The 27,058-nt window shown below is 41.9% G+C and overlaps 1 protein-coding gene and 1 long non-coding RNA gene across 3 annotated transcripts in view; one reads left to right on the top strand and one right to left on the bottom strand.

Moving 5' to 3' along the window:
- Nucleotides 1-3,839: 3,839 nt before the first annotated feature.
- Nucleotides 3,840-27,058, bottom strand: part of HTR2A (5-hydroxytryptamine receptor 2A) — a 59,546-nt gene continuing 36,327 nt past the window's right edge. The window contains exons 5-13 of the mRNA XM_068929806.1: nt 18,408-18,627; nt 16,311-16,386; nt 15,255-15,343; nt 13,271-13,369; nt 10,434-10,558; nt 9,288-9,407; nt 7,389-7,487; nt 5,147-5,314; nt 3,840-4,064 (exon numbers count right to left, since the gene is read on the bottom strand). Coding sequence (XP_068785907.1) covers nt 3,984-4,064; nt 5,147-5,314; nt 7,389-7,487; nt 9,288-9,407; nt 10,434-10,558; nt 13,271-13,369; nt 15,255-15,343; nt 16,311-16,386; nt 18,408-18,627 — 1,077 coding nt within the window. The 3' untranslated portion in view covers nt 3,840-3,983. The remainder of the gene's footprint in view (nt 4,065-5,146; nt 5,315-7,388; nt 7,488-9,287; nt 9,408-10,433; nt 10,559-13,270; nt 13,370-15,254; nt 15,344-16,310; nt 16,387-18,407; nt 18,628-27,058) is intronic.
- On the top strand, nt 16,670-26,977 carry LOC138065579 (uncharacterized). Of its 2 annotated transcripts, none has more exons than XR_011138615.1 (2): nt 16,670-17,327; nt 19,801-26,977. It is a non-coding gene; the product is annotated as an uncharacterized lncRNA (long non-coding RNA). The 2 variants fall into 2 exon arrangements; XR_011138614.1 differs by lacking the exon at nt 16,670-17,327 and adding an exon at nt 18,000-18,293.

The raw sequence follows: 27,058 nt of genomic DNA on the forward strand, positions 1-27,058 counted from the left end.
GGCTCCACCTTCAGTTTTCTGCTTTCCCAGAGTGGTTTCCGTGTCTCACATGGCTGTATCAGAGGCATTCCTTCCCACTTCACAGTGCAGCTTTTTTTCCCGTCTCCTTTTGAAATGCAGAGTTTATTTTTTCAGGCTCTTTCAGTAAACAACCTGGTAATTTGCTTATTTTGGTGAATCAAAGGAATAAAGCATTAACTTTCTTACTTGAGGATATCCCAGGGTGGTTGGACTGTGCCTGACTGACTGACTGTTTTGTCCGTTTCCTCCTGGCTGCAGAAATGGGCAGTAGGGACAACTGCTTGTAGGCTAAAATAAATATATGGCCTTCTCAAGTTTATGAAGTCATCTAAATACAAATTCTGCTATTGTCTCATTTCCTGAAGTCGTCTTTTTGCCTTAACCAGATGGTTTTTTATCGCTGTATTTGTTCAATTTTGGTAGTGGATTTGGGGAGGGAAGGCTCTCATTCTACAGTAACCTTCAGCATACTGTTAAAAGCAGACAAAGCTAGTTTTACGCTGTAGAACAGCAATAGCTCATGAAAGGGTAAGGGGGTTAAAAAGAACAGCTTGTTCTCCTCCTCAAACCTTTATGGATGCAAAGAGGCTACGTCAAACAGTAATTTAAATTTAAAAAAAAAAAAAAAACACAGCTGTCTGCCCTTGAAAGCTTGCAGTTAAAGGGCCTGAAGCTCTTGACTAGTCCCACTGGTGCTGGAGGAGGCCTGAATCCAAAGCCCGCATCTGTTTTCTGGGCCCAGGAGGACACCTGTCTGACCTGGCTGTGAAAGGTGAAAGTACTGGCAAGCACCAACATCAATCTCTCGTTTTCATGAGCAGGTGCCTGGCTGTGGTCAGGAGCTGGCAGTGGAATCCCACAGTGCCTCTGGTGGCAGGTTTAGATCAGACCATCTCAGTTGGGGCTAGGAAAAGGGGAACGGATGAGCCATGGAGCCTGCTTTTGCTAGCGAAGGCAGCGAGATGCCTTTGTGCATCTTGCAAGAGCTTCTGCCTTTGGAACACAAACGCTTGATGGACTGATAGCTAGGTTAGGCTGGGCATGAGCTAGGTCCCCTGCTGCTCCTTACTGAAAGTAGAAACTGCTTACAGATGGTAGCTAAGGGCTGTGGCCCATGGAGTTTTTGAGCATTCCCAAGGACGGAGATTTCCCATCCTCATCCATCTCCTAGTGGAGATGGTGCAGAGCAGTTGCTGCATAGCTGATACAAGTCTTCGCACAGGTTTGCACTGTCCTGGATTCACACTCACTGCTGTCCATGAAAGAGGGCACGTGTGGGAGCCTCTTTCTTGTCAACAGTCCAGCAGCAGTTTTGTAAGATGTCAGAGAAGTTTCTGTGAAGCACCGAGGTTATGGGCTTCTAAAGCAAGTTTTCATGGACTGTGACACCTGATTCTGCTGCTGGTCATGAGCAGGGCAATGGAAAGTCACGTTCAAGAAGGAAAGCAGCAGTGCACATAAATACTAAGTTTCAGTGCACATAAATACTAAGTTTTATCAAGAAAGCAGACACTGCTTTAATGATGAGGTACTCGAAGTGGAAAATGGGACAGGTATTTTTAGCTCCAAAATTGTAGCTGGGCTATTGTTTGGAAAAGTTGACATTGTAAGAGATCTCCAGCTCAAATAAGGAGATGGGAAATAAAGCTCCCCACCATTATAGGAGCCTCAGAATTATGACATAAAAAAGCATAAAAGGTTTTTTTTTGTTGATGGTGGGTTCCCCTCCCCCCCCCCCCATGTAGTGCAAGCTGTGTTTCCTACCTAACCTAACAAACAGCTCTAAAATGGTGGTTGAAAAGCACTTACGGTAAATTACATGGTTAAGCCTGCTTTTAGTCTTTCTCTCTTACATAAAACATGCAGGTGCATAAGCTTACTTCTGTTTGTTAGGGAATCAGAGGGGGGAAAAAAATAACCAACACATCCCTTTCACTTAAATGCAATTATCAGACTGCATTAGGGAAAAAATTACTAGCTTTGACACACAACAAATAGAACCGTTTATCAGAAGTACCTCCACCAAATTGAACACCCTGACCCAACACCACTGCTGCTCCATTTATAGTACTTGGCACAAGGTTGTAACAGAAGCCCGGAACACTGCTGCTCCATTCCAGTATTAGACATAGCCGAGTAATTCATTTGCTGGCTATGGCAGAAGCAAGGCAAAGGGAACAACAGGGTAGTCACTTGACTTTAAAGAAGGTGCCTGTAGATACAAGTGGAACTTCAAGGGCCTGCCATGCATTAAATCCAAGAGTTCAGCAATTGTGGCTTAGATTTTTTCCATCAGCACCCTGCTTTACAAGAAAAGAGGAATTAATTATAAACCTACCCAGGGTGGAGAACTGTTGTGTTCATTCAGCACGTGAAAGAACCCTTGCAAGTTGTACATTTGCATCTTCTCCTGCCTTCTAAGTTTACTTCAGAAATAAGTAGACATAAGATGGATAAACATCAATAGGCAATTTAAGCCAGTCACCACTAAACTGAAACCTAAGTTCCCACCATCAGTCTCCCTGCAACCTAGAAGCTAGCAGAGTCCATGGAAATAAGAAAGCATTCACCATTGTTTGCAAATGCAAACAGCTTCTACCTCTACCTCAGTACCTCTGCTGGCAAGAGTAAGTCAAGGTTTGAGCAAGGAGAGCTGTCTGCACTCAGACCCTGCTATAACCAGCTGTTCTCATGCAACAAGCCACTTGCTCTAAACTGTTTCAGCCCCATCGTTTTTCCACGGATGTAAGAATGCTGGATATAAGTGCTGCACCTCAGTGGAAGCTGACCATGATACGGAGGCGAGCTACCGCCCCACTGAGAAGGCAGGTCAAAACACAGATTGGAAACAGGGTCTGAATAAAGGATTTCCTCCACAAGCCATCATTTGCCCAAAAAGCTAGTAGTCAGTCTATGTCTTCTGGGAGCTGGAGAAGACTGGGTGGAATTGGCAGACTATGCATGCAGAGCAAGATGGCACGCTCTTCAGGGGAGCAAACGCTGCCTCCTTCCTTCTGCATGGTACAAAAAGAAGAAATCCGGACTGATTGCTTGAACTTAAGATAAACAGCTCACTGGAGCAATTTGCGTTCTTGCCCCACACAAGGTACCTAGCAGAATTATACCACTGGGAGCTATTTTAAATTCGCAGCTATCAGATGTAGATTCTCAGCAATGAGATATCAGATCACAGAGGGCTAGGGACTGCCTCTGCAGATTTATTAATCAGTTTCCTCCCCGTCCTGCCAATTCTTATCCAACCCATAAAAACTTATGCCATAAGCCTTTACCACTCGGCAGCAGAAAGAACTACCTCTTCTAATACAGATCGCTTCCTTCACACTGTTTTTAAGAGGTCTTTCCTTCAAGTACCATCCATTAAATACTCTGCAGATTACGGGTTTGATGTTAATAACGCACAGGACAGTAAACCACAACGCACAGCAAGCGTCTGTATTCACCACCAGACTTTATCCTTGGAACACACTTAGATGGGCCGAGGAAAAATACACCAACGCTTCAGACTAATTAAGTAGGTTGATTAGCTGTGGTGCTAATGACTTCCTTCAGCACTAAGTGATGAACTGAACACTGGTATTTAATTAGCTGAAGAGCCACTCTGTTGTTATTCATAGCCTCTGCATAGCTGTGCTAGAAGCAGTCCTGAGGGCCCAAGTACACACTCGCATCCATATTCTGAAACTAACTCAATTTCTAATTTTAATTTTCACCTGGAGTGCAGCACGTTCCTTCAACGGTGATGAGACAGTTTTTAAGGATGTAAGATCATTCAAAATACTTACTTTGAAGCACATACGTCAAATTAAGTAGGACCTTTATTTTATTAGCAGTACAATCAGAAGAGCTTCATTTTATAGGTACTAATTCAGCAAATTATTTTTGTTTAGTTCACCCATACGCCTTCACTCATATTGGACAGAGGATGCTCCCATCCAAAGGGTTCAAGCATTAAGGTATTTTGCATGGTGTTTGATGTGATCATTAATAAATGTTGCAATGAAAAAATAGCTGTGATCATAACCCTAGAAAAGAACAAGACAAAAAAAAATAAGCAAATACATATAGTTCATGAAAAAGCAATCATGTATGCTCTCTTTTCTAGGACAGTTAATGAGCCTTCCTGTGTTGATCTATTTTAAGGAATCAAAAATATGTGCATTATATATAAAACCCATTAAGCTCACTTAACCCAAAGACTAAGTATAGGTGAAACTCAAGAGGCTGAACAAACCGCATGTACATTACACTGGTCTGGGCACGCAACTTAAAGTTCGATAACAGCAAGCATTAGCTGTAGAGAAAACAGTTGCCCTCACTGGCATTGTCCTGGTAGGAAAACAGAGCATACGGAGAACAGTATATGGCCCACATCTTAATGAATGCTCTGGCACTTCATTAGAAAGATGAAGAAACCCCTGGAACAGCTCTGTTTTGTTAGCACTAACTCTATCCTGTGGTGCAGGACTGTGTAAAAGCCCTTAAGATAAATCAGAGAGGACAATCCCTCTCACTCTGCATAACCGGGCTCTTCATTGGGTCTGGCTTGAAGTCGGGAGCTCCTTAGAAAGGAAGGGCTATTCTAGGCCACTGCACTATAGGAAAGAGCAATCCTTCTACTAGGGTCTTTAAATAAATCTAGTATTTCAAGCAATTCCACACCCTTCCTGAATCACAAAAACACATGCAAACTAGATCACAAAGTTTTACACTGAACGCAATAACCACTATACAGATCAAGAATCTAGCAAAAGTGCAATCATCCTAATGCTCATACAGCGACTGTGATACCTATTAAAAACAGTTAATGCTTCCTCTTCAGCCTACCACCAGTAAGCTGACAGCAGGCTAAGCACACCAGTTTGTTGCAATTAAAATCATGACCCCACCTAGTGGTCAAATGCAGCTGAATGTGATGGATATTGCACTCCTTACCCACTTTGTTGGAGAGAAAAATAACTTCCTACCCGCCTCACTTGGCCAGGGACAGACTCACAGGTAAATAAGAGCACACTCAGTGAACAGACACTCTTTTGATTAGCTGCTGCTTCCATTCTGAAATGACGAGGGATCAACCCAACAATCACGGATCGCTGCAGCAACTTGCCTGCTGCAGTCTGAAGACTACTGGGATTTTCCGCTCTGTACAGGCAGCAATGAAGTTATCAGGCAGTAACTGGCCTGCCGACAGGAACTGGTCATCTTTGCCTTGATCAATCAAGATGTCCAGGTGGGAGTCTGGATATGACTTCACAAGTTGTGTAGCATCATATGCCTGCAGAAACAAAGGTAAAAGAGGAGCAGTAGTCGATGCAAGAAAGTAGTTCTTAGCCTAATAAATTACATATATTAGTGTGGATCAAATTTACTGACTGCAAGAAAAAAAAAGGCATACATGGGGTTTTGGGTGATAGCATATACAAACCACATCAAGACCTCAAATCACAGTTTGGAGAAAAAAAAAAATCAGGCTCTTATACACTTCCTATAGCCTAGGTTGGAGGAAAAAAATGAACAAATTCTGCTTAATGACAAAAGACTTGTCTAAGACATGCTGGAATTCTCATGCTAGCAGCAGTAACAAGTCCTTTGAAGACACAGATGGGCTTTTCCTCACCCTAAATGTTATCTCCAAAGGAAATACTGCATTAGAATTTCTTGACCACTCAGAGGACCTCAAGACGGGACAGGACCTCCTGGAAGCTCAGGTATGAGCAGTCATGACCGATTATTATTGCTAACTACAAAGAGATTTAACTAATACCCTGCCACTGTTGTGATCCAGGGTTTAGCAATGCCATCCATCTCATCTTCTCTCCACCTGCAGCAAGCTAGATTCACAGTTTGGGTCTATTCCATGTCTAAAGTTAATTAGAAAGTTAGGAAGTTTTTTCTGTAGACCCTCCTGAACAAGATAGCTGCCCTACAATGTCTGGTCTGGTAGCAGGATAGTACAGATGAGCCAGGCTGGTGCCTTCCCATCACATCCTCTAAATCAGGAACTAAGCCAAGAAGCACATACAGACTCCTACAGGATCCGTTTTCAGGGACTGATTTTTAAAGCCAAAAGCACTTTTCAAATCAGGTTACAAGGAAGAAAAATTCACATTGACGTAGAAAATGGAAACTAAGACTATTTATATAAATTTTGTGTGCTCCCCAAGGTCATTGTGATATCACAGAGGGATCTTAAAAGACCATGGAAAGCAGTTTATTAACAGCTATAAACATATGTATTATAAACTAGGATTTTGGGTATAAATCAAAGCTAGGAATGCAGTAAACTAAAGAAGTAAAAAATAAGGAGAAAATTTTTACCAAGTTAAATAGATAATTCTAGCTCAGAGTAATTGTTTCAAGAGACACACCATCAATAACAATGCCAAAAAAATTACTACATAAATATTTCTGTTCCCCATTTGGAAAACAGCCAGGTGATGGATTCATGCATCACAAAGAGGAAAGAAAAGCAAACAAAACAAGAGAAAAAACATCAGATGTGGATAATATGCATCTAAGAGTTAAAACATAGCTGACTGAGCCAGTCTTCGTATTTCTGTATCTTCAAAATCTCTTTGACAACTGGGGAAATTCCAGACAATTGAAAAGTTATACCCATGTTTAAAAAAGGGCAAATGATATGATCTAGTTAATCACCATCTTGGCAATCTGACATCAATTCTCAATAAAACGGAACATCCAGTACAGAGCAAAATGAATAAAGAATCAAAGAACTGGAAATATAATCAAGTACCAATTCATGTGCTTGTACATGAACCAGATCCTACTAAAATAACTTTGTAACTTTGGTGCAACTAATTTGGCTCCTAAAAGTCACTGACATAACACACCTGTGCTTAAGCAAGGCGTTTAACTTGGAATATGTCATGATAATTTGACCGAGAAAACCCGGCACAACAAAGAAACCAAAATGGCGCACACTGCATAAATCAAAGACTACTAACTGGCACATCCCATAACGAAATTGTAAACAGGGACTATGTTCCCAGTTGAGGTCCTGTGCTTGGTACATACTCAAAAAAAGAAAAAAGAAGAAAAAGGACATCTGTAAAAAAGACAGGGCAGATGACAGCTGCTTAAGGCAGTGGAGAGGACAGGTCACCAATATACACCAAAACGTATAGTCCTACACCAAGGAACTGGAGCCAGGCTTTCCAGACGCAGGACACTTCCAGATGCAGATGCAATGCTTATCAGCGCTTAGAGTATAGTTACACAGCAATATTAGCGCAGGGGCACTCCAAGGTTTTGTTCCAGACTCCCCGAGTAATGTATTTAGAGATCATTCATTCACAAGTTTTTAAAGGACAGTGAGTTCCAATACATACCTCCCATTTGCTTGCATCTGATCCCAGATATCCACCAAGGGCTTTCTTCCCCCACTGACACTGAATAGGGTTGCAGATAGGAGCAAATGCTGATACAGACTGTTTGGAAAGAAAGTATAAGAAAAATATGAATTAAGAAAAGTGATTTCTGGTAAGTAACAAGTGAACTAAAAGCCTCTACTGTTCTGAAGTTATCACTGCCAGAACCCAGGATTCCCCCACCAGCTCTCCCAGCTAGGTGCATCAACCATCACCCTACTTCTCTCTTATTTGTTCTCTCTAGTTCCATGTTTTTTGCTTGCCTTTTTGCACAGCAGCCAAAGTTCAAAAGGAAAAGCTAGACCCTGTATTCCTTCCCTTGCCAGGAGATGTTGCCTGGAATTCCCTTAGGCAGAGGAGAAGCATCTTAAGTCTGTTATTGCCAGGCCAGCATGGTCAGAGCATGGGACTATTTCACTCCTAACCAGACTGTGGTATGGCATAAGAAAGGCCTGAGGCATGGCACTGATCAGCCAGTCTGAGCATGCAACAGCATCTCATGAATTCAGGCACCTGCAGGATTAGAGGCAAAGAAAACTACAGTTCAGATCACTACTCTGGGTGCGGGGGTCAGAAATCCAAGCCCTATTTTAGGTGTCCACATCCTTCTGGGGCCTGATTTGGCCCTCAGCATTTCCATTCTTAGGTCTTTCAGAAAACAGCAGCAAACTACCTGAGCCATTGACTTTCCTCTTGGATTCTAGTACTTTCAATTTAATTTTTATTTCTTTTAGATAATGCAGTTAACGCTTAAAGGTCAACAGTGAAAATGGAAATCTCTGAACTACTGGCTCCAAAAACTAAAAAGGAGATACAAAAGTAAAGCTTTGTTTTACATTCAACTGTCTTATAAAGGCAAGAACGAGTAAATGTTACACGGTTTTCAAAAATGCAGCTGCTATAGGAGCCAGACCATTTAAGCAACAGCACCATAGAGAACAGTACTTAGTTAAATAAAGCAGCAAGATTCAGGGAGTATGAAGCTGACCACAAAGCGCAATGACAAGATAGCCTGTGAAAAGACAGATCTGCAAAGGCCGAGTTCCTTATCTCTAAGTAAACACCAACGCATGTTTCTCCCTCAGAAACACTGAATGACACAAGTACATCTCCAAGGAGAACAACAAAGTTTCCCTCAACCCTCACAAGTAAAATAGAAACAAGAATCAGTTCCAGCATGTTTGATTTAGGTTCAAGTAGAACACAAATGCAACTTCAGATGCCTTGAACGCTCCAAAAAAAAAAAAATCAATCTTCAAGGAAGTTGCCTTCCAAGTCCCAGAAAAGATTAAAAAAAAGAAAAAGAAAAAAAATGAAAAAAGCGCCCATATGCTATTTTGCACGCGGTTCAGGCAAGCTGAACTTACAGTTACATTTTCTAACAGCTGGAGTTAATAGCTTCTGCAGTAAATTCTAAACAAACACATGTATAATAGTGGTGAATAGGTTTGCTGGTAATAAAAGCTACAAAACAAACAAGACAAGATTTGAAGGTATAGCAAGCCATGTAACTAGATTTCTAGACAATGCTGGCAGCGTGAATTAACTCCAGAGCTAAAAAGAACCTGTTTAACTGTAGCAGTTGGTCTGCAAGAGCTGTAGAGTCATCCAGAAGAAATTTAACTTTTCTTAACTTTTAAAATGTGCAGGTTTTTTTTAAATTTCACTGATGTCAAACACTCACACTTTCCAGAGTGGTATTTCTGGCAATCTTCCACAATCTAATACTAGAGATCAACTACTGCAATTATTTCTACATTGAAAGCTATGACAGAACTTAGTACTATATTTGATTTCTTCACTTCTATACAAATCTGTATAAACTTTAGTATACCTCATATAAGCTTTAGTATATCTTACTTTGTACTTTCCAGGATTCTTCAAAGTAAGAATCAGAGCTCCATGGCCTCCCATGGAATGCCCAAATATAGACATTCGCTCAGGGTCAGTTGGAAAATTGGCATTTATTAGTTTAGGCAACTGAAAAAGAAAAATAGTGGAATTAAAAAGTTAAAGCAACTTGAATACATTTATAAAAACAATTACACAAACGATTCGTGTGTTTTAATTCCAGGACAGCCACCGAGACTAAAGGCTTATCTTTGGTTCTGGTCTGACATTTGTGATCATGGCCTGAAAGCAATTTGAACAGGACTGAAAAACAACAGGAGATGTCATCTGATGATACATAATTTTATAGAGATCTACCGTAGCTCTATAACACAGGATGCTGGCATTTCCTTGTAACAGTCTCATTTTAACGGAACCCTAAATATGTATGTGCTTCCATAAGTGAGCAGAATGCCAAGCTGTTTTTCAACATCATTTGCTCCTTGTGTTCCCATCAACATTAGTTTTAATCTGGACCACATAAACAGTAGATTAATCTCTCACCTTTCCAATATATTTCTCAAGGATTTCCTTTCACAATCAGTTAAAGAAAAAAAAATGAAAACAATCCCCCTTCTCCCCTCTCCAAAGACAGCTAGTGAAAACAGTCCAAACAAGCAAGGCAAGTGAACTACTACTGCAATGAAATGTTGTGGATTGCTTCAGAAGCAGCAGAACAGAACTGCTGTTTTATAACAGCAGAAATTGAAAAACTAACGAATCAAGGTTAGAAGCGTTTATCAACCCTGAGGCATCTTCATGCAGGAAAGGTGATTCAAGACGACCCTGCTCACTCCCAGCCAAGAGTTATCACGAGCGTGCTGCAGTTCTCTCCCCCTCAGTTCTACCAAGGTAACTTTTTAGGGAGAAGAGACATCCCCAGTTGGGTAAATCCAGTCACTGAAATAATCAAGGATTAAAAAAATAAACCCAAATCCTTTTATTAAAAAAAGAAAAGAAAAGAAAAAAAAGGCAGTGTGGGCGGGAAGGAAGCCAGGGGGCAATCATCTATACAATATCAAGACTATCTTAAGCAAGCTTTGGTGCTTGGGTGCTGAACTGACCCCCATCTTTCGCATACTCAAAAATATTGGTAGAACCCAGCAGCAAAGTTACCTCATCCTTTATGTAGGAGTACATCCTATAGTTTGTTTTCCAAGGATCTTCAGTGGCATCCACATAAAAACCAGCACCAGTGCCAAAATCCCAGCTTTCATCTTCTCCTTCAATATTGCAGCCACCTACCATGAAAAGTGATTCTATAATTACTGTCTTATCTTTACCAGATATTCAGAACTGGAGAATCTGTCACATGAGTCATAGACTTAAGACAAGACACGCTGTCTCTACCCTTCCAACCTAGAGGACAACTCATATTTTCATAGGTTAATACAGTGTTTTCAAGTCTAAGTTCTGACTTGTTTCAGGACCCCTCACGTAAATACAAATAAGTGTAACACACTTCACTCTCCTAAATTAGTTCTGTTATTTTTTTGTCCCGTTTACCCATGGACTTACTGAAGTTTTCATTTACTAATCAGTGTTTGGTGCTACCGGGTTATTTCAACGATACCCTATTAGACCTCACCCTACCAAGTACAGAAAACTCCATGAAAGACAGAAACCAGAAGAACAGAACCATACATCACCAAATGGTTTGCCCAGATCAGTTTTACGTGCTTCAAATAATACCTGCTATTCCTCCCCTTTTAAGATCCCACAATACAACATTCACTATCCATATCATTTTGTAAGTACGTAACTCCACCTTTTCTGCAGTTCATTTCATTGCTCCTACCTAGAACTCCTCATAAAACTTAAGCAATTGTTCCTTTGAATTACTGCAGAATTTTGTCTTCCTTCCTAAGGCTACACTTTCAAACTAAACTTGCAGATCTCTACTTGAAAGTCGATTCATCCCATCCAGTCTTCTCTAATTCTTCCTTTGATTAGCCTGTGATACACAGCTCGGTTTTTAGCTTATTTTTCAGAGCAGAATGTGATATTTTAAGGTGTATGTGACAGGAAATAATTACCTCCCTTTCTCCAAAATTTTCCCAGTTTTCGCAAGCCAAAATTACACGGGCATTCAAAACTGTCGGATTACACTGCAGACTCGCATGTAATTTAAGACAATCCCTGATAATTTGTGCAGAGATACCTGCCACCCTGTCACGGTGCGGAACCAGCTTCTTACAAGGATCAAAGTTGAGTTTGCTCCCGTGACATGCCCTTGAACACTAAGTGATTTTGTAACTTAACAGTCCAGCAGTCAAAGAGATTGTAGGTGCTTACACAATATACTGGATATAAAAAGCCTGTTATCTTTGGTCCCTTGGAGATAGATGCAAACTAAGCGAGTCCTGCCAGACAACGATGACAACACTGATTTTGCTGAAAGAAACTTAAGGGAAACCCTAAAAAAAAGAAACCTGAAGAGAAACCAGCAATGGACTGTTCAACACACTCGTCCGGCAAAGCAAACCCAAACAAGAAACAAAGGTACACCATCAGAGCCTGACAAATAGTCTATAACTCCAAGTGTTTCACATTTTCCTACAGTCCTTTTCCCTGATACATACAGCCCCTCGCTCCTAGAAGGTAACTCTTGTGTAGTCGTGACTGCAATTAAGAAAGCACATATATCCCCTTAGTGTTTCTTGTAAATATGCTCAGATCCCTCCATTTGTCATTGTATTTGAATTGTTCTTCACTTCTTTCTCCAGATACCTCAAAAAGATGCAAGAATTTCTGGGGTCTCTGATCTGAGAGCATAATATGAAATACATACTTAGATACATCTAAACAGCTGAGCAAATCCGGATGCCTTATTAGACTAGACTGCAAGAGAGAAGCTGCAAATAAGATTTTAAAAGGAAACGGACAATGCTACAACAGTTAGACGCTCACTGAGACAACATACACAGAGAACCCAAAAACAAGTCCCAATACCAAACAGTAATTCTGATCCTGACATAACTCAATCTGACTAACGCAAAGTTTAGTTGCACTTCTCTAGTTTGCAGCAGATAGTAAAAATGAAGCGTGTATTTCATTAATACACAAGTTTACCTCTTCTGCCCCTCTTCTTCATTGGAAACGTGCGTTTCTGTTCTTTGGCCTGATGCAACTTCAAAACCTAGGTATGAAAAACCTTTTCTAGAAAGAACATCCGTCCATTCCCCTGTTAACTGTGTTCACGTCCGATGCACTAAAGCTTGGAAAATATCAGAAGACTTCCATCTTTGTATATAGCACTCGTTAGACTTTAGCAGAATTCAGTAAATACTCAACATAACGTACCGAATCCTTGAAAGGCTGTATAGCCAGTACTTGGGTGGGTCTAGCAGACCCACCGTTTTCAGGTTTCCCAAACCACATATAAGCTCAGCTTCATACAAGTAACATCATATTATTTTTAAAAGCTCTTTGCCAGTAACCTATTGAAACCTCAGGGGAAAGGGTTTTTGGTTTGCTTTAGACTTGTCTAAGCTATGAAATCCTCTGAAGACATGTACTTAATAGGCTTCAGAAGACAGAATAAAATAAACAGTAAACATTACAGCTTTGTGTGACAGCATAGTTCTGTGGGTTTTTTTAAAGTGTCAGGAAGCCACAAAGTACAAGCCTGTGTCTCAGATAATACAGGCTACTTATCTTCCTTCTCTCCTCATTCCCCAGTCCTCCTGTGTGCTGAACTCAGTAGCTCTTTTGCTCTAGTTTTATGGCCATCATAATAAGAGAGTTTCAAACGTAAAATCTTCAATAACAGGTTATTAAGAACATGGATGACATAACCTAGCGGATGAAATAACGTAAGGTATAGAGGTGAGGTCAGATTCTGATTCAGATGAGCAATACGCTTTGCAGTAAACTGCAGCACTCACTCTTTGAGGATACAGACAGTAAACTTCAATATAAAGACTTTCATCACATCTTGTGTTAAAACTTACGCGGGCTCGTGTCCGGGGCAACTACAATAAGGCCGTGTTCAGCTGCAGCTTGCTGAAAACCAGCTTTCGTTATAAAATTCTGTTCTGTGCAAGTTAACCCTAGAAAAAAGAAACAGGACTGTTTACATACTACTCACAGCATTTCAGTTTAGAAAACCTAGCTTTTCTATCAGAAAAGCTTTTGAGAAGTATGAGGGATTTCTATCTTCATAAACATGAAAAAGTCCTTTTACTCAGTTCAACAATATATAATAATCCATTGGTACGGATACAGTTGCACTTTCACATTTAGTCACAGTAACATTTGCTCAAAAGTCAGTCAATCTGTATTCTGCATCCAGACAGCCACTCAAATGCCTACTGATGTCACATATGCAGTTTCCTCAAGTACTGCAGCACTGGACAGTCGACAGTAAATAACATCACTGACTTTTGACATCTAACTCTGCAACCACATTTTTCTGTCCACTGCCATTTCAGCTAGTTATCTCCATTACAGAATTCTCTGTGCAGTTTGATAAATCTTATATCCTTTAGACAAAAGGAATGCCCATAAGCACTCTGGCTCCCAGATCCATAGCAATCTGTGTCTTCTGCGCTGCTGCAGGTCCGAAACTGAAGTCTAATGGCAAATAAATAAGACTGCAGACTAATATTTCAATTACCGTTCATTGTGCTACTTGAAATTGTTTGAGGTTATTGATTGTCATTTTCTCGGAAGGCAAGCTGCAGATAGCCTCATTTGACTGACATACTTGCCAAGCCAGCACGCTTTAGTTTTGAAAAATAAAAGTGCTGCATTGCTCTTCAAACAATTTTGATGCTTCCTACTTCAACGGTAAACATTTCTCCTTAGTCTGTTTTCATTCTACAAATCAGACCTATCACCTATGTTGTAAAATGAATGTGTATAAGAAATACAGTCTCCACACTACCGGTACGTTCTCCAACTTTTTAAACACAAGCTTCAATAAAACTAGCTACTTCTAAAATTACAGAACGAAAATTGCTTCTGCTTTTAATTTTGAATATAGAAAAAAAGGGAGGTAACTAATCAATCCTTACAGCCGTCACCAACATAAACCCGGTGATTTTGATAGTTCTACGTTTTTGGAGCTTGACTCAGCTCTGTGGGAGATGACAAGCACACGACATAGGAACAAAATCAAGATAACTGGGAGTCACATTCGTATGCGCAGTCTCCTCCCTGCTTGCCTTACACCCAGCAAAACAGGAGGAGAGTGGGCCACCCTGGGAATTGGACAGAAGGAGGAAGAGAAGCAGTGCTGCAGACTAGAAAACTTTACTCCTGTTGCACTACCTGCTTCTGCCCCTGGTCCTTACCGATTCCACAGTCTTACCTCACTCTAGATATGCTGGGTCTAAGGCAGCTAACAGCACCTCACTTTGCAAGTTCATCACATGCTCCCTGCAAAACTCAGGACATGGTGGGGTCCAAGAGACAAATCTGCTGGTTCCCATGGCTAGATTTTGCCCCTACCCTATTAGCTGAAGCTGCCTGTCACAGAGAAAAAGCAGCAGGAGGTGTCCCAAGGGAAGGCCTGTTAGGAAAATCCTTAAATAAATAAATACACACACACACACACACACAGGTTTACATTGATGTATTTATAGATACAGCAAATCTTAAACTTTCCAGTCATTCATATATCATATCCTAAAACTATTCAACTACAGTTCCTTCTGGGCATGACTTTTCCATCCAGCAAGATCTAAACTGGAGAAAACTCAGAACTCCTCCTGATTTTTCTGCACAAAAAGATGCAAATTCGAAAGGCCTGGCCCCTTAACGCTAGCTGAATCCAACTTCATCACAATACACAGTAGAAGACGGTCTTCATATAGAACGCAAGAGCTGCCACTGAAGTATCTATCTCTGTCTCAGGTTTTAGTAACTGTAGCGCAGCATCTTAAATATGCTTTTTTTTTTTTTTTTCCAATTCCCAAAATTCATGTTACTTACCTGAGAGCCAATACAGCACAGGACACTTTCCAGTTTCTGCTTTTGGAGGCAAGTAGATTCCAAATTTCATTTTGCATTTTAGCTCTGTACTGTAGCAATAAAATATTCCCAGTTAGGGCTGCTACTTAATTAACAAGGTTGTTAACATTAAAAAAGGAAAGCTGAATCAATGCATTTTCAGAATATAACCAGCCCCAAGAGAGAGACATGCTCAGTAAACTGTAAGAACTAAGAAGTTAAATAAAATGAAAAAATTAAACTTAGCATAAGTCTCTTGACTTGACAACAGCTAACCTTCCTATTTTTTTTTTAATATATTAAAACCAGACACTTACAAATAAGCCACGTTTTTGCAATGTTGCTAACAGGGAACAGCTTGAAAATTGAATTTTGAACTCCAGCAATATTTAACTTGAACCTTGCACATTAAATTGGAAAGCAATTTTTACTGAAGAACACATCTACATGACTTACAGAATGCGCACAGCATGCCCCACCAAGAGTGAAAGCGTTTTCAGTCCACTAAATCTACAGACTAACCGATTGGCCAATTTATTCTAAAGTCTAAAACTGCCAAAAAACCTTATCTGAGCATAAATAACGATTCTTTTTTTTTTTTTGGATCAGAAATGAAAAAACAAATGCTTCTCTTTTCATCCTCATTAAACAAGAAGATTATATCTATTGCCTTTGTCTGCTCAGAGCATTTTTTAGGAGCGAATAAAAAATGGAAGAGGAAATAGAGTGGATAGAGCTTTGTACACACAACAGTTCTCTGTGCTGCAAACAGGTCAACCCAAAGCAATGGAGCTTCATCTTAAAAATAAAAATACTGTTTTCCAGTCACAGCTCTGCAGCAGTAAGTACATTAAACATGCTAAACATTAACACAAAAATACAACAACATAGCCAAAATAGTAGTAAATGGCATTCCTTACTTAAATATGGATACTAGTGAGAACAAACACTATTTTCCTGCAGACTGAGAGCACTGACAACAATACTATGGATTCACTACTCCATAATAAACGTTTAGGTTGTTTTCATAACATTTACCTGTCATGTTCAAACACCTTCTGGAAACCCTCAAAGCATTTGTTGCTGGAAACCTGTTTCAGTGCCATGGCCTTAGCTGTTTAAAAAAAAAAAAAAAAAAAGGGTAAGTTAAACTTGAAAATAAAAGTTCCAGGACTTACTTTGTTTTGAGAAACTGTGATATAAAACAAAGATGCTTTAAGTTGTATTTAACTTTTCTGTTCCCGTTACTTACTATGAAGCATCTCCTGCAAACACTTTCTGACCTTTCATTAACTATTTCCCTACATGAGCGTCAGTTTGATTGTCTTGCTGCAAAGCTCTGCAGTAGCTAACACAGATTAAGTCAGTGGCATGCAGAATAAAGCTTAAATTAGAGCATGGACATACATGAGAAGACGGGGAGGTGAGGTGAGAGACGAACTCCTGAGAGCAGAGCTGGCAAAGCCTGCTTTCCCACGGACCCGCACCTCCGATCCTCTCCACCCCTGCAGCAATCTTAGCTCTCTGCTCATCTACCAGTGCTACTACGGGAAAAGAAACGTCGTGTGCCGTGGTTAGCGTGGAGCAGCACGTGCCAAGCGGCCAGCTTACCACCTCCACGGTGAACGTGCAGGAGCTAAACCTGCCCTGCCTTTCCTTCACGGCCTGTGCCAGCATCCGGCCACCAATTATCGCAGTACTGAAGACTGTAAGCACCTTTGGTATTTTTTTCAGATTTGGCAGAAATTGGTTACCTTGTCCTAAAAGTTCGCGGGGCAGCAGAAACGCAGGCCGCCAACAGAAAGCGGCGGCTTATCCCCACGGGAAGCAAAAGGAAAAACACAAGGAAAGGCAGAGGTACGGGCGCTTTGAAATAGCTGGCGGCACACTTGCAGTGAACTTGCTGCCGAAAAGAAACCAGTGAAGGGTCACAGAAAGAGAAACACTGCCGGTTTTCACGGACAGCAGGGCCAACCAGGCGGCTGAAAGGGGAAGAGGACCGGCGGGAAGGCACCCGAGAACATCCTGACGAGAAACTACCTAACGCGACAGCGGGTAACAAACGTCAAAACGAAAACGCGCCGCAGCCATCCATCCCTTAGGGCCCGCTTCTTTCCCTTTACCCTCCCATCGGGGCTGGGGTTGGGCACCCGGCTGCCACCGCCGTGGCGGGACGGGTGCGTTTTGCCGCCGGCGGGGCACAGCTCGCGTCCGAGGGCGCGTCGACCGCACCGAGACCTCCCCCCCGCCAAACCAGGCCCGAGGCCGCTCTCCACACCCTCCCTCCAGCGGGGGAGGTCAGGATCCTTCCCAAACTGCGACACCGCCTAACCTTGGCTGTGAGGAAGGGCCCGGAGCGGGGGCAGGCGGCTGCGGCGGGCAACCGCGCTGCCCCTCGCCCACCCGCCTCCCTGCGCCGCCGCCTCTGGCCTGCGTTCAGCCGGCTCCTACCTGCTGCCCGCGCCCCCCAGACGCGCTGTCGTCTTTACCCTCCCTCCCGCTCAAATATTTACAGATGGCGCCCCGCTACCCTCCCCGCAGGGAGGCCCCGCCAGCAGGCCCGGCCCGGCCCGCCGCCCGCTCCCTTACCTCGGCGGCGCGGCGCGGCGGGGCGCGGTGGAGCCGAGCGGCGGACGGCGCGGGCGCGGCGGGGCGGCCCCTCGGCCGGGCGCCGCCTGCCGCCGCTCCGCCCCGCTCCCGCCGCCTTCTCCCGGGCCCTGCCGCCGTCTCCCCGCTCCCTTCCCCTCGCGGCGCCGCCGCCATCTTCCCAGTCGCTTCCCCTCCTGGCGGCGCCGCCATCTTCCCGCTTTCTTCCCCTCGCGGCAATGCCGCCATCTCCCTACTCCCTTGCCTTCGCGGCGCTGCCGCCTTGCCCCGGGGACTCCCCCCGCCGCTACCCCGGGAGCTTTCTAGAAGGAAGGGAGCGGGCGTGAGGGAGGAGGAAGGCAGAAGGACCGCTGTCGCCCGTAAGGCCAAAAGCCGTACTGCTCCTCCTCGTCCCGGCCGCGAGGTCCCTGTACGGTGAGGCTTAGGGAGAGCCCAAACTGCAGCAGCAGCCTCAGGGAGAAGGCGCTTTTGCTTTTTGCCTCAAGGAAAACCAGCCGGGTTTAGACTAAATTGGTGATGGGAGATAACCTGGCAAAAATGGCTGGGCTGGTGGCGACTGAAGCGCAGCTTCTCTGCTGGGACTGCTGAGGGCTGGGTAGCGTCTGTGAAAAGAGGCAGGTGCTGCTGTCCTCGTCTTGGGGCTCGTTTCGGCTCTGACTTTATTTGCGTTTGGAAGACAGTTTGCATGGCTTTGGCATATTTGTGTCACAGAGGTATCTCTCTCTCCAGCTCCAAAGAGGAAGAAGATCTTGAACCATAAAATGAAAAAAAAAAAAATAAATCCAGAGAAACCTTATAATGCTGATGTATTCAAAACTGCAACTATTACTGTTAGCATTATCTTCCCGAAGACGCCAAGACCCCAAGGAAAAAAAGTTGCACGTGGCCTAAACTTTGACCACAGCATCATCAACTTTTACATGTTTTCTCAGTATTTCAGCATTGTTTCTAGAAGCTGCCCTCTGAAGGACCGCTCATTTTAAAATAAAACCAAAGTCTAATTTAGGCTCATTTGCAAGATCAGAAGGAACAACGGATAGTTGGCAGTACTTGCATACTCTGCGTACCCCAAATTCTCCTCACTTCCTTACGGTGATAGATCATGTTTTTTTAAAATTTGCAATTACACATGCCCATCAAATGCCAAAAAAAGGCCTGCAGTAAAACACTCTCCCTCTTTTGGGTCTTCTAGCATGTACTTCATTAGGAGTAACTATTTTTGACCGTAACATTTACAGTCTGACCATCTGTTACTTTGTCAATGTGACAGCAATTCTTTTCTATTTCTAATCCATAATTCTAGCAGCGCTCAGTACTGCCAGCTTTGTCCTCCTGTTACTTTTTACTCTTCTCCAGCTGAGCTGATAGATCCATTTATAAAATCATTGGTAGACTTTGGACCTTGGCTACAAACTACATTCCAGACTGTCTTTTGTACCCTGTCCCTGTACTTTGATATATCTGATGCAAACTGTCTGTCCCTGAGGTGCTCCAACTTAAACTCTCTGTGTCTTCTCTCCTTTTCCCCTTGGCAAGCCAGTTTTAATTTGCCATCATTTCTCCAGTAGTATTTCTAAAACACTCTGTACGTCCCTTCTGGTTCCTTCCATCCTTTCCTTCTATCTCTCTGTGCATTTTGATATCTTCCTAATCCGCTGATCTCATTAGCAGTATATTGCCCAGTTAGTTTATTATTTTCTCTATACTTTAGCCAGACTATTTCCTCTCTTTCCTGTATATAGTCAGCTGTCATTACACACATGCATTTTCCATGTTCCTCTGCAGTTGTTTTCAGCCATTTCTCTCTTGCCAGCGTAAACCGTGCCTAGCTGAGCATTCATCCTTATATAATTTTAATATATTCCTGGGCTTCCTGTCCAAGTCCCTTAAATAACCTCTGTCCAACTTATTCCCGTTTCAGGGAATTGAGGAAGATCCACCTGGCAGCCCACTGACGAATTCACCTGGCCTCCCCGTGTGTGTGTGTATCCTGGTGTACCTGCTGTACTCCAGCATGAACCCTGCGAGCTGCCGCTGGGTGTGTGAGGGGAAGGGGGAAGATTTTTTATCGTAGGACTTTAGAGAGTGGCATGATTTTGTAACTAGCCTGCAGCGGTGACCCAAAATAGGTATCCTGCTTCTAATTGGATCAAAACTGACCACCTGGATTTAAGCTCATCACCTTTGGGATTGTTTTTTTTTTTGGATAATGAGAGTTACTTTCAAGAGTTTTGTTATATTCCCCAAATATTCTTTCCTTAGGTCTGAGGAAATGAATAAGATCAACAGCACTGGTTGGCTGTCGTAGGGTTTCTTGATCCCAGAACAAACCATGAAGTAAAATAAGTACAGTGAACTTTTTTTTTTTTTTTTGGGGGGGGGGAGTCTTGAGATGCAATTCAGGTTACAGACCTCAAGTCATTTGTCAAACTGAGGATCGGAATAGTAGAAGGAAGCTCTAAGTTGAGTTTCATGAACTCTCTTCATGAGGACTATTTAATCGTGTTATTTATAATGATGTCAGATAAAGAGTAATGCAAAATTACGATACATAAGGTTGCTTCTGCTGTGTATTTAAAAGGTTATTTTGAAGAGCATGGCTTTTACAAATGTTGAGGAAAAAACAGTATTTTATTGCTGTCAGAGACTGAGTATGGTAACATGCCTACGATGGCTTTTGGAAAAACTGATGAAATCCCCAGCAAGAAGAACATTTATTTCAGAAATACATGTTGGTCCTACAGGAAGTACAGATAATGAAAGAGTTAGAAGATTCCAAATATGGTTTAAGATGAAAGAATGAAAGTAGATGTTCGTATTTCCCCAAGAGAGATTGCAAAAAATTTGACTGTTTTGAATTTTAAGAAAAGATACTGGTCTGTCTTCTGAATGTCCTCATTTAATTTGATTCAGACAGAGTAACTGGAGTCGCAGGAAAGACTAAACCTTAAAGGGAGCAAGTTTTCACTCACTAATATGTGAAATCAATTACAGTTTTAACTACTGTTTAAAAGTGAGCCAAACAAATAGTAGAGTAACAGCCCTGGACCTTACAAGAGCAGATATTGGCTTATTCAGCGATCTGCTTGGCAGGATCCAACAGGAGACTGCCCTGGAGGGCAAAGGGGCCCAGGAGAGTTTGTGATCTTCAAGGACAGCCTCCTCAAAGCGCAAAAGGTCCATTCAATGTGCAGAAAGTTGAGCATGGGCCAACATGGATGAGCTTAGCAGCTCATGCTAATGCCTGATTGTGCTGGGAGCAATGCCATTAAGGTAAAGCGAGTGCAACAAGTCAGCCAGATACTCAAGGACAAAAAGAATGAAGTCTGTTATCCTTGTAGGTTTATAAGTAACTGCTTGTTAACACCTGAAAGGGCTGAAACTCTTTGAAATAAGGTAAATCCTTGCTTAGTAACTGAAATGACCAGTAGGGATGGTATAGACCAAACTTCTGAGCTGGAAGCCACCCAGACGGCCCTTAAAGCAGATAAACCAGCAGCTGGACTGCAGAGGCTCTCAAGCTTCCTGGTGCAATTCAGGGGATGCCTTGGGAGGAAGGATAAGCACTCTCACCCTCAGTTAGGTTACTATTTCACTTACAAGCGCGCAAAGTAACAAATTATCAAGTTACTGAATCAGTGAACTAGCGAATTAAGTAACTAGAGAATTAGCAATTTAGACTGGTCTACAGAGAAAGGATTGACCTCTTGTTTGTTTCATGTTTATTTTTTTTCCCTAATGAGCTTATACAAATAAAGTTTGTTTCGCACAGTATGCTATCCCATAAATTTGAGGGAGCACAATGAACCGTGACAAAAGCTTAGCTGGAGTTGAGACTAGCAAGGGATGCGAAGAGCAACAAGAATGGTTTCTGTGTGTACGCTGACAGCAAAAGGAAGCCTAAGTACACTATGGGCCCACTGCTCAATGGGGCAGGGGAGCTAGTGATCACGCACATTGGAAAAGGCGAGGTACTCACTGCCCTTTTTTGCCTCAGCTTTCACTCATAAAGTCTGTGTGTTAGGTGAAGTATTACCCATAGTGGAGGAAAATAAGTTAGGGAGCACATAAGCCATTTGGATAGGCACAAGTCCATCGGACCAGATGGAATGCATCAGATAGATAGTACTGACAGAGCTGGCCAGTGTCATTGTGAGGCCATTTTCTATCGTCCTTAAAAGGTCAAGTCAATCTTGGGAGGTTACTGATGACTGGAAAAAGGCAAATGTAGCACTTATTTTCAGGAAAGGCAAGAAGGAGGATCCGCTGAACTACAGCCTGGTCAGCCTTACCTCCAACCCTATGAAGGCTGTGGAACAAATCCTCCCGGAAGCCATTTCTAGGCATATGAAGAATAAGAAGGTGATTAGGAACAGCCAGCATGGATTTACCAAAAGCAAGTCATGCCTGATCAACCTAATTGCCTTCTGCGATGAGATATCTGGCTCTGTGGGCAAGCCAAGAGCAGTGGATGTTGCTTACCTTGACTTTAATAAGGGACTTGTGGCAGCTTGCCTTAGTTTTCTTTGAGCCAAATTGGTGAGGTGTGGGCTGGATTACTGGGAGATAAGGTGGGTGGAAAATTGGCAGCATTGCTGGGCTCAAAGGGTGGTGATCAGCAGTACAAAGTCTTGCTGGCAGAGTGATATCCCTCAGGGATCAAAATGAGAGCCAAGACTGTTTAATGTCTGTACTACTGGCCTGGATGATGGGATGGAGTGCACTCTCAGAAAATTCATTTATGTTACCAAACTGGGAAGAGAAGTCAATGTAGGGCAGGGCTGCTGTTCAGAAGGAACCTCAACAGGTTGGAGAAATCGCCTGGCCCCAGTTTGGGGCTCCTCAGTCGAAGAAAGACATTGATTAATGAGACTGAGTCCAGTGGAGGGGCACCAAGATGGTCAGGGGACTGGAGCACAGGATGTGCAAGGAGAGAGCGAGAGCTGGGCTTGTTCAGCCTTGAGAAGAGATGGGTAAGGGGAGATACTATTGCAGTCTTCAAGGTTGGAGGTGGACTCTTATTCCAGGCACGTCGTGATAGGACAAGAGACAGTGGATACAAGCTGAAACATTGGTAGTTCTGTACAGATACAAGGAGAAGTTTCTTCTTTGTGAGGGTAGTCAGCACTGACACAGGTTGCCCAGCCAGACTGCAGAAATCTCCATCCTTGGAGATACTCACAACTTGGATACAAGGCCCTGAGCAACCTGGTCTAGTTGGACCACTCTTGAGCAAGGGGCTTGGATTAGGGGCCCTCTGGAAGTCTCTTCCAACCTCAATTATTCTGTAATTCTAGCAAAAATGTATTTATTTTAATTTCATTACAGTATTTGGATCTCTTGAGTCGCTAGGAGAACAGCTAATAGATTTTGGAGTTTGAAGTCAGGAAATACCATTGCGATCACTTCTAAATTGTGAAAGTTAATTATCTTTCCATTATAACATCTGCATCTGGTAGTTCTGCTTTACTATGTTACAATATGGGCGGATTAAGAACGTGCACCATTCTGGCCCCTCCTGCTAGTGTAACTGATGGGAAATAGGCAAACTACTGTAATGCTGTGTGTTTGAAACCTCAGAATGTTTTATTTATGTTTTTTTAAACTATTTTACACTTTTACCAAAGAACTTTTTCAAACACGAAACAAGTTTGAAAGGCTAGCTTTGATCTTGGCTACAGCTGTGTAAGGGAAGAACAATTCTATCGTGTCGCTAAAACATCATGATATGATAATAACTTACAAAAAGGTATTTTTCATTTACTAGAACAAAATAATAGATTAAGCCAGCAATTATTTAAAATGGTATGACCCTAATATTCTTTGGGGATTTTGGGGGGTCTTTGCCATTGAATTTAATCTTCTTGAAGAGGATGATTTCAGGATACGTAGTAAGTATTTAACATCTTTCTCTTAACTAGCTTATCTAGATTTCCTTCAGAATGTTGACTGAGTCTGTTGAGGGCTTTTCCTTCTGGACGGAAGGCAGAATATGCTAAATAGCATATTGCTGAATAACAATGCTTTTGTAATTGCATCCAACATATGAAAATGTCGATACAAACTCTTTGGCATAGAATGCTAATCTAGTTGTAGGGGGCATTTCAGATACCTAAAACTAAAACTTATATCACAGTTGCTTTTTTAAGGGATCACTCAAGAATACCTGGATCTTTCTCTCTCTCTCTCTGTCTCTCTCTCTCTCTCTCTTTTTTTTTTTTTAAAGAGGGAAAACCCACCATATTTTTTGCTTGGCTAGACAAGTTACATATTTCCTGGCCACAAATCAAATTAAATATTACAAATTGCACTTTTTGTAACGTTCATTGATGACCTGCCCAAAACAGTTTGAATGTCCAGTATTGCTAAAGTTTGTTAACTGAATGGATCACTGCAGGATTAAAATAAGCTTGCATATGGTAGTAAAGAAAAAGTGTAGGAATGGTTTCTAGACTTCTTTTGCAGTCTTACAAATCATAGAGCTTCTGGAAAACTGCGGTGTAAATAGCAAACAGATTTGAAACAGTCTTACACAGTGTTCTGGAATTTGGTTCTAGGTACAGTAAGCAAAAATATATCAAGACTGAGAAAGGGGAAGCCAAGAAACTCAGGAGATTTAGGGTTGAGAAGTTAAATTGAAAGGGCAATATCCTAAGGTCTTTATTCTAAAAAAAATTCGTTCTTCTCTCCTTGAGAAAACTGTGTTTTTAATTCACACTGATGCCTGCAGAGCACATCGGAGTGATAATAACCTAAACCAGTTTCTGGGAATTCTCCCAGTATTGCATTCCAAAGAACACTATAAGCTTGTTTATGTTCTCTCTATAAGAGCACCTCATGACTGGGCACCATTTTTTCAAAGTGACAGGACATGTTTTTAAAAATGTTGAGATGTAGACGAGTTATTGCTGTCAAGAAGAACAATAAACCTTTGATGTTAAGATCATAGTTTCAAGATCATTGACTTTTCTGGGAGAAGAGAGAGTTCCCAGCCTTTTTATTCTTTTCATTTTATTCTGAAATGCCTATTGTTGACTATTATTTTTAAGAACTGAATAGCAGACATTTTTGATTTCCTCAAGAAGTGATCCACCTGGAAAAGAGTGTTGTACTCCCTGTCTGTCTCTCAGCTAATAACTTCTAAACTTGCTGGTCAGTCTGAATCAAAGATCACAACTGTATTAGCATCCAGCATGTTCTGTGAAAACTGATCAGTGATAGAAAAATGAAACACTAACTAGTGCCCCAACAGAGGGAGAGACAATGATAGCTCAGCCTTTATCTATTTTGAGGGGAAGCAACCAGTCAGCAAATTCATATCAGCCAGCCACCCAGCGAGTGAACGTATTAGAGACTTGTTCCACAAATACAAAGATTGATATGAAAGTGTGTGGGGAAATACCAGAAGGAACAGCAGAGCAAAGGGTTGGAAGAGTGGCCTGTACTGATAACAAAGAAAACTGTTCCCCGTCAGTCACACTGAAGATTGTGTTGTTTCTGTCAAGCCCAGACAGCCTTGTGCTCTGCTAACGCTACAGCACGTAAGACTTGTTAACAGAAGACCTTGCACTCACAGGAGGATGGCAGCAAGACTGCAGCATATCACATATGCTGTTCCTTTTTCTCTTAGCACAACAGGAAGATAAAAGTAAAAGACTGTTCTTGACAGCTATAAAATATCTGTCCAAAAATTAGTTTGTTGTTGCCAATCAGAAAGAACCCTAGGAGACATCATGAGGGCTTGGTAGCCAGTGTCTTGTGTCCTTTGTGTTGCGCACAAGTTTATCCTGGCTGGACCACTTGAAAACACACATCCTGGTGCTTGGGAGTATATGGGTGACAGGCTGTGAGTAAACGAAATCTATGAGAGAATAAATGTGAATTGGTAAGATCAATTTATTTAGAGTTTTTGTAAAGCTTTCCCTTCTGCAAGATGTCACGCTTAGTTTTGTTCCACTGATGTCTTACAAATGCATAGCTCCAAAACAGCCACAGCATGTGCTGCTGCATGCACGGTAAAAAAGGTGAAGTTAGCAGGCAGAGCTGGGGGTAGGAGGAAGGAGAGAGGACAAAAGATATAGATCTCTAGAATCATGCTTCATTGGTTTCATTGTTTACGGAGTAACTTGTTTTTCTTTATAGCTTCCACTTTCACAGAAACGGTTTTGTTTAGAATCCAGCGCAACTTGCTTGAGACGTAAAATCTGCTGAACTGGAAGAATAAAAACAAGGTTTAAATTTCATCAAGATGTTTCAGTGGAGTAGAGGTGGCAGATGTTATGAAGCCTGTTGTTGAAGCCACGCGTCTAGAATGAAGGAAAGAAGGGGAGGCCTCTAAGGTGCTGAAATAGTCCTGCCAAAGGCAACATCTCTGGGGCTCGCAGAAGTGCGTATGAGGATGCAATGTTTTTGGCACAGACCAGGTCCCACTAAATGCCAGCTATTTTAAAAGGGATCGCATCCAAAGAGGACAATACTTAGGGGCGTCTTAAAACATTTTCGGTCCTCTGTCAAAATATATAGATGGATTAGTTGGTCATCATGCCTGTGTTGTGGTTCTGATTAGCTTAATTAATGTGAAACTTGGCCTTTTTACTTCTGTTTATGCACTTACTCTAATGTCAAGCATGACCTTAAGCTTATTGGCCCTGTAACAGTTTCTTGTGTTGATTTTAATCTTCTAGAGCAACCTTTCTGTGTTTATTTATGTTTAACTTGTCATAATCTTCCACAGCTTTGTTATGCTATTTAAATAATAATAGGGGAATTATCTGTATTCCATTTAATACATGGTACCCAAATTTGGTATGCCTGGAGGCCTGCTTTCTTATCCTCAAGGGATATAGCTGCTGAAATGTCTGTATTCTGTTATGGCGTTCATTTAGTTTTAGTTCTTCTATATGTAGAAAACATTGTGAGCCACTGAGGAGTTGGAACTTTGTTGCATCATGCTGTAGATTTTTTTTTGAGAAGTCAAAAAGGTAGATTGTGGAATGATACGGAATTTTAAAAAATGGAGAAAAAGTTATTCAGTCACACTGTTCTGAAAACATTATGAAACGGTCAGATGTAGCCAATATAAGATATTTTTGCAAGACTGTCATTGTGGATCAATTATGATATTGTCTATATTTATTCCCTGATTTCCTTTTATTATTTGTTGCAAATGAACTTCATGA

Source organism: Struthio camelus, chromosome 1, assembly GCF_040807025.1.
Source record: "Struthio camelus isolate bStrCam1 chromosome 1, bStrCam1.hap1, whole genome shotgun sequence".
In the NCBI taxonomy this organism is placed as follows: domain Eukaryota; kingdom Metazoa; phylum Chordata; class Aves; order Struthioniformes; family Struthionidae; genus Struthio; species Struthio camelus.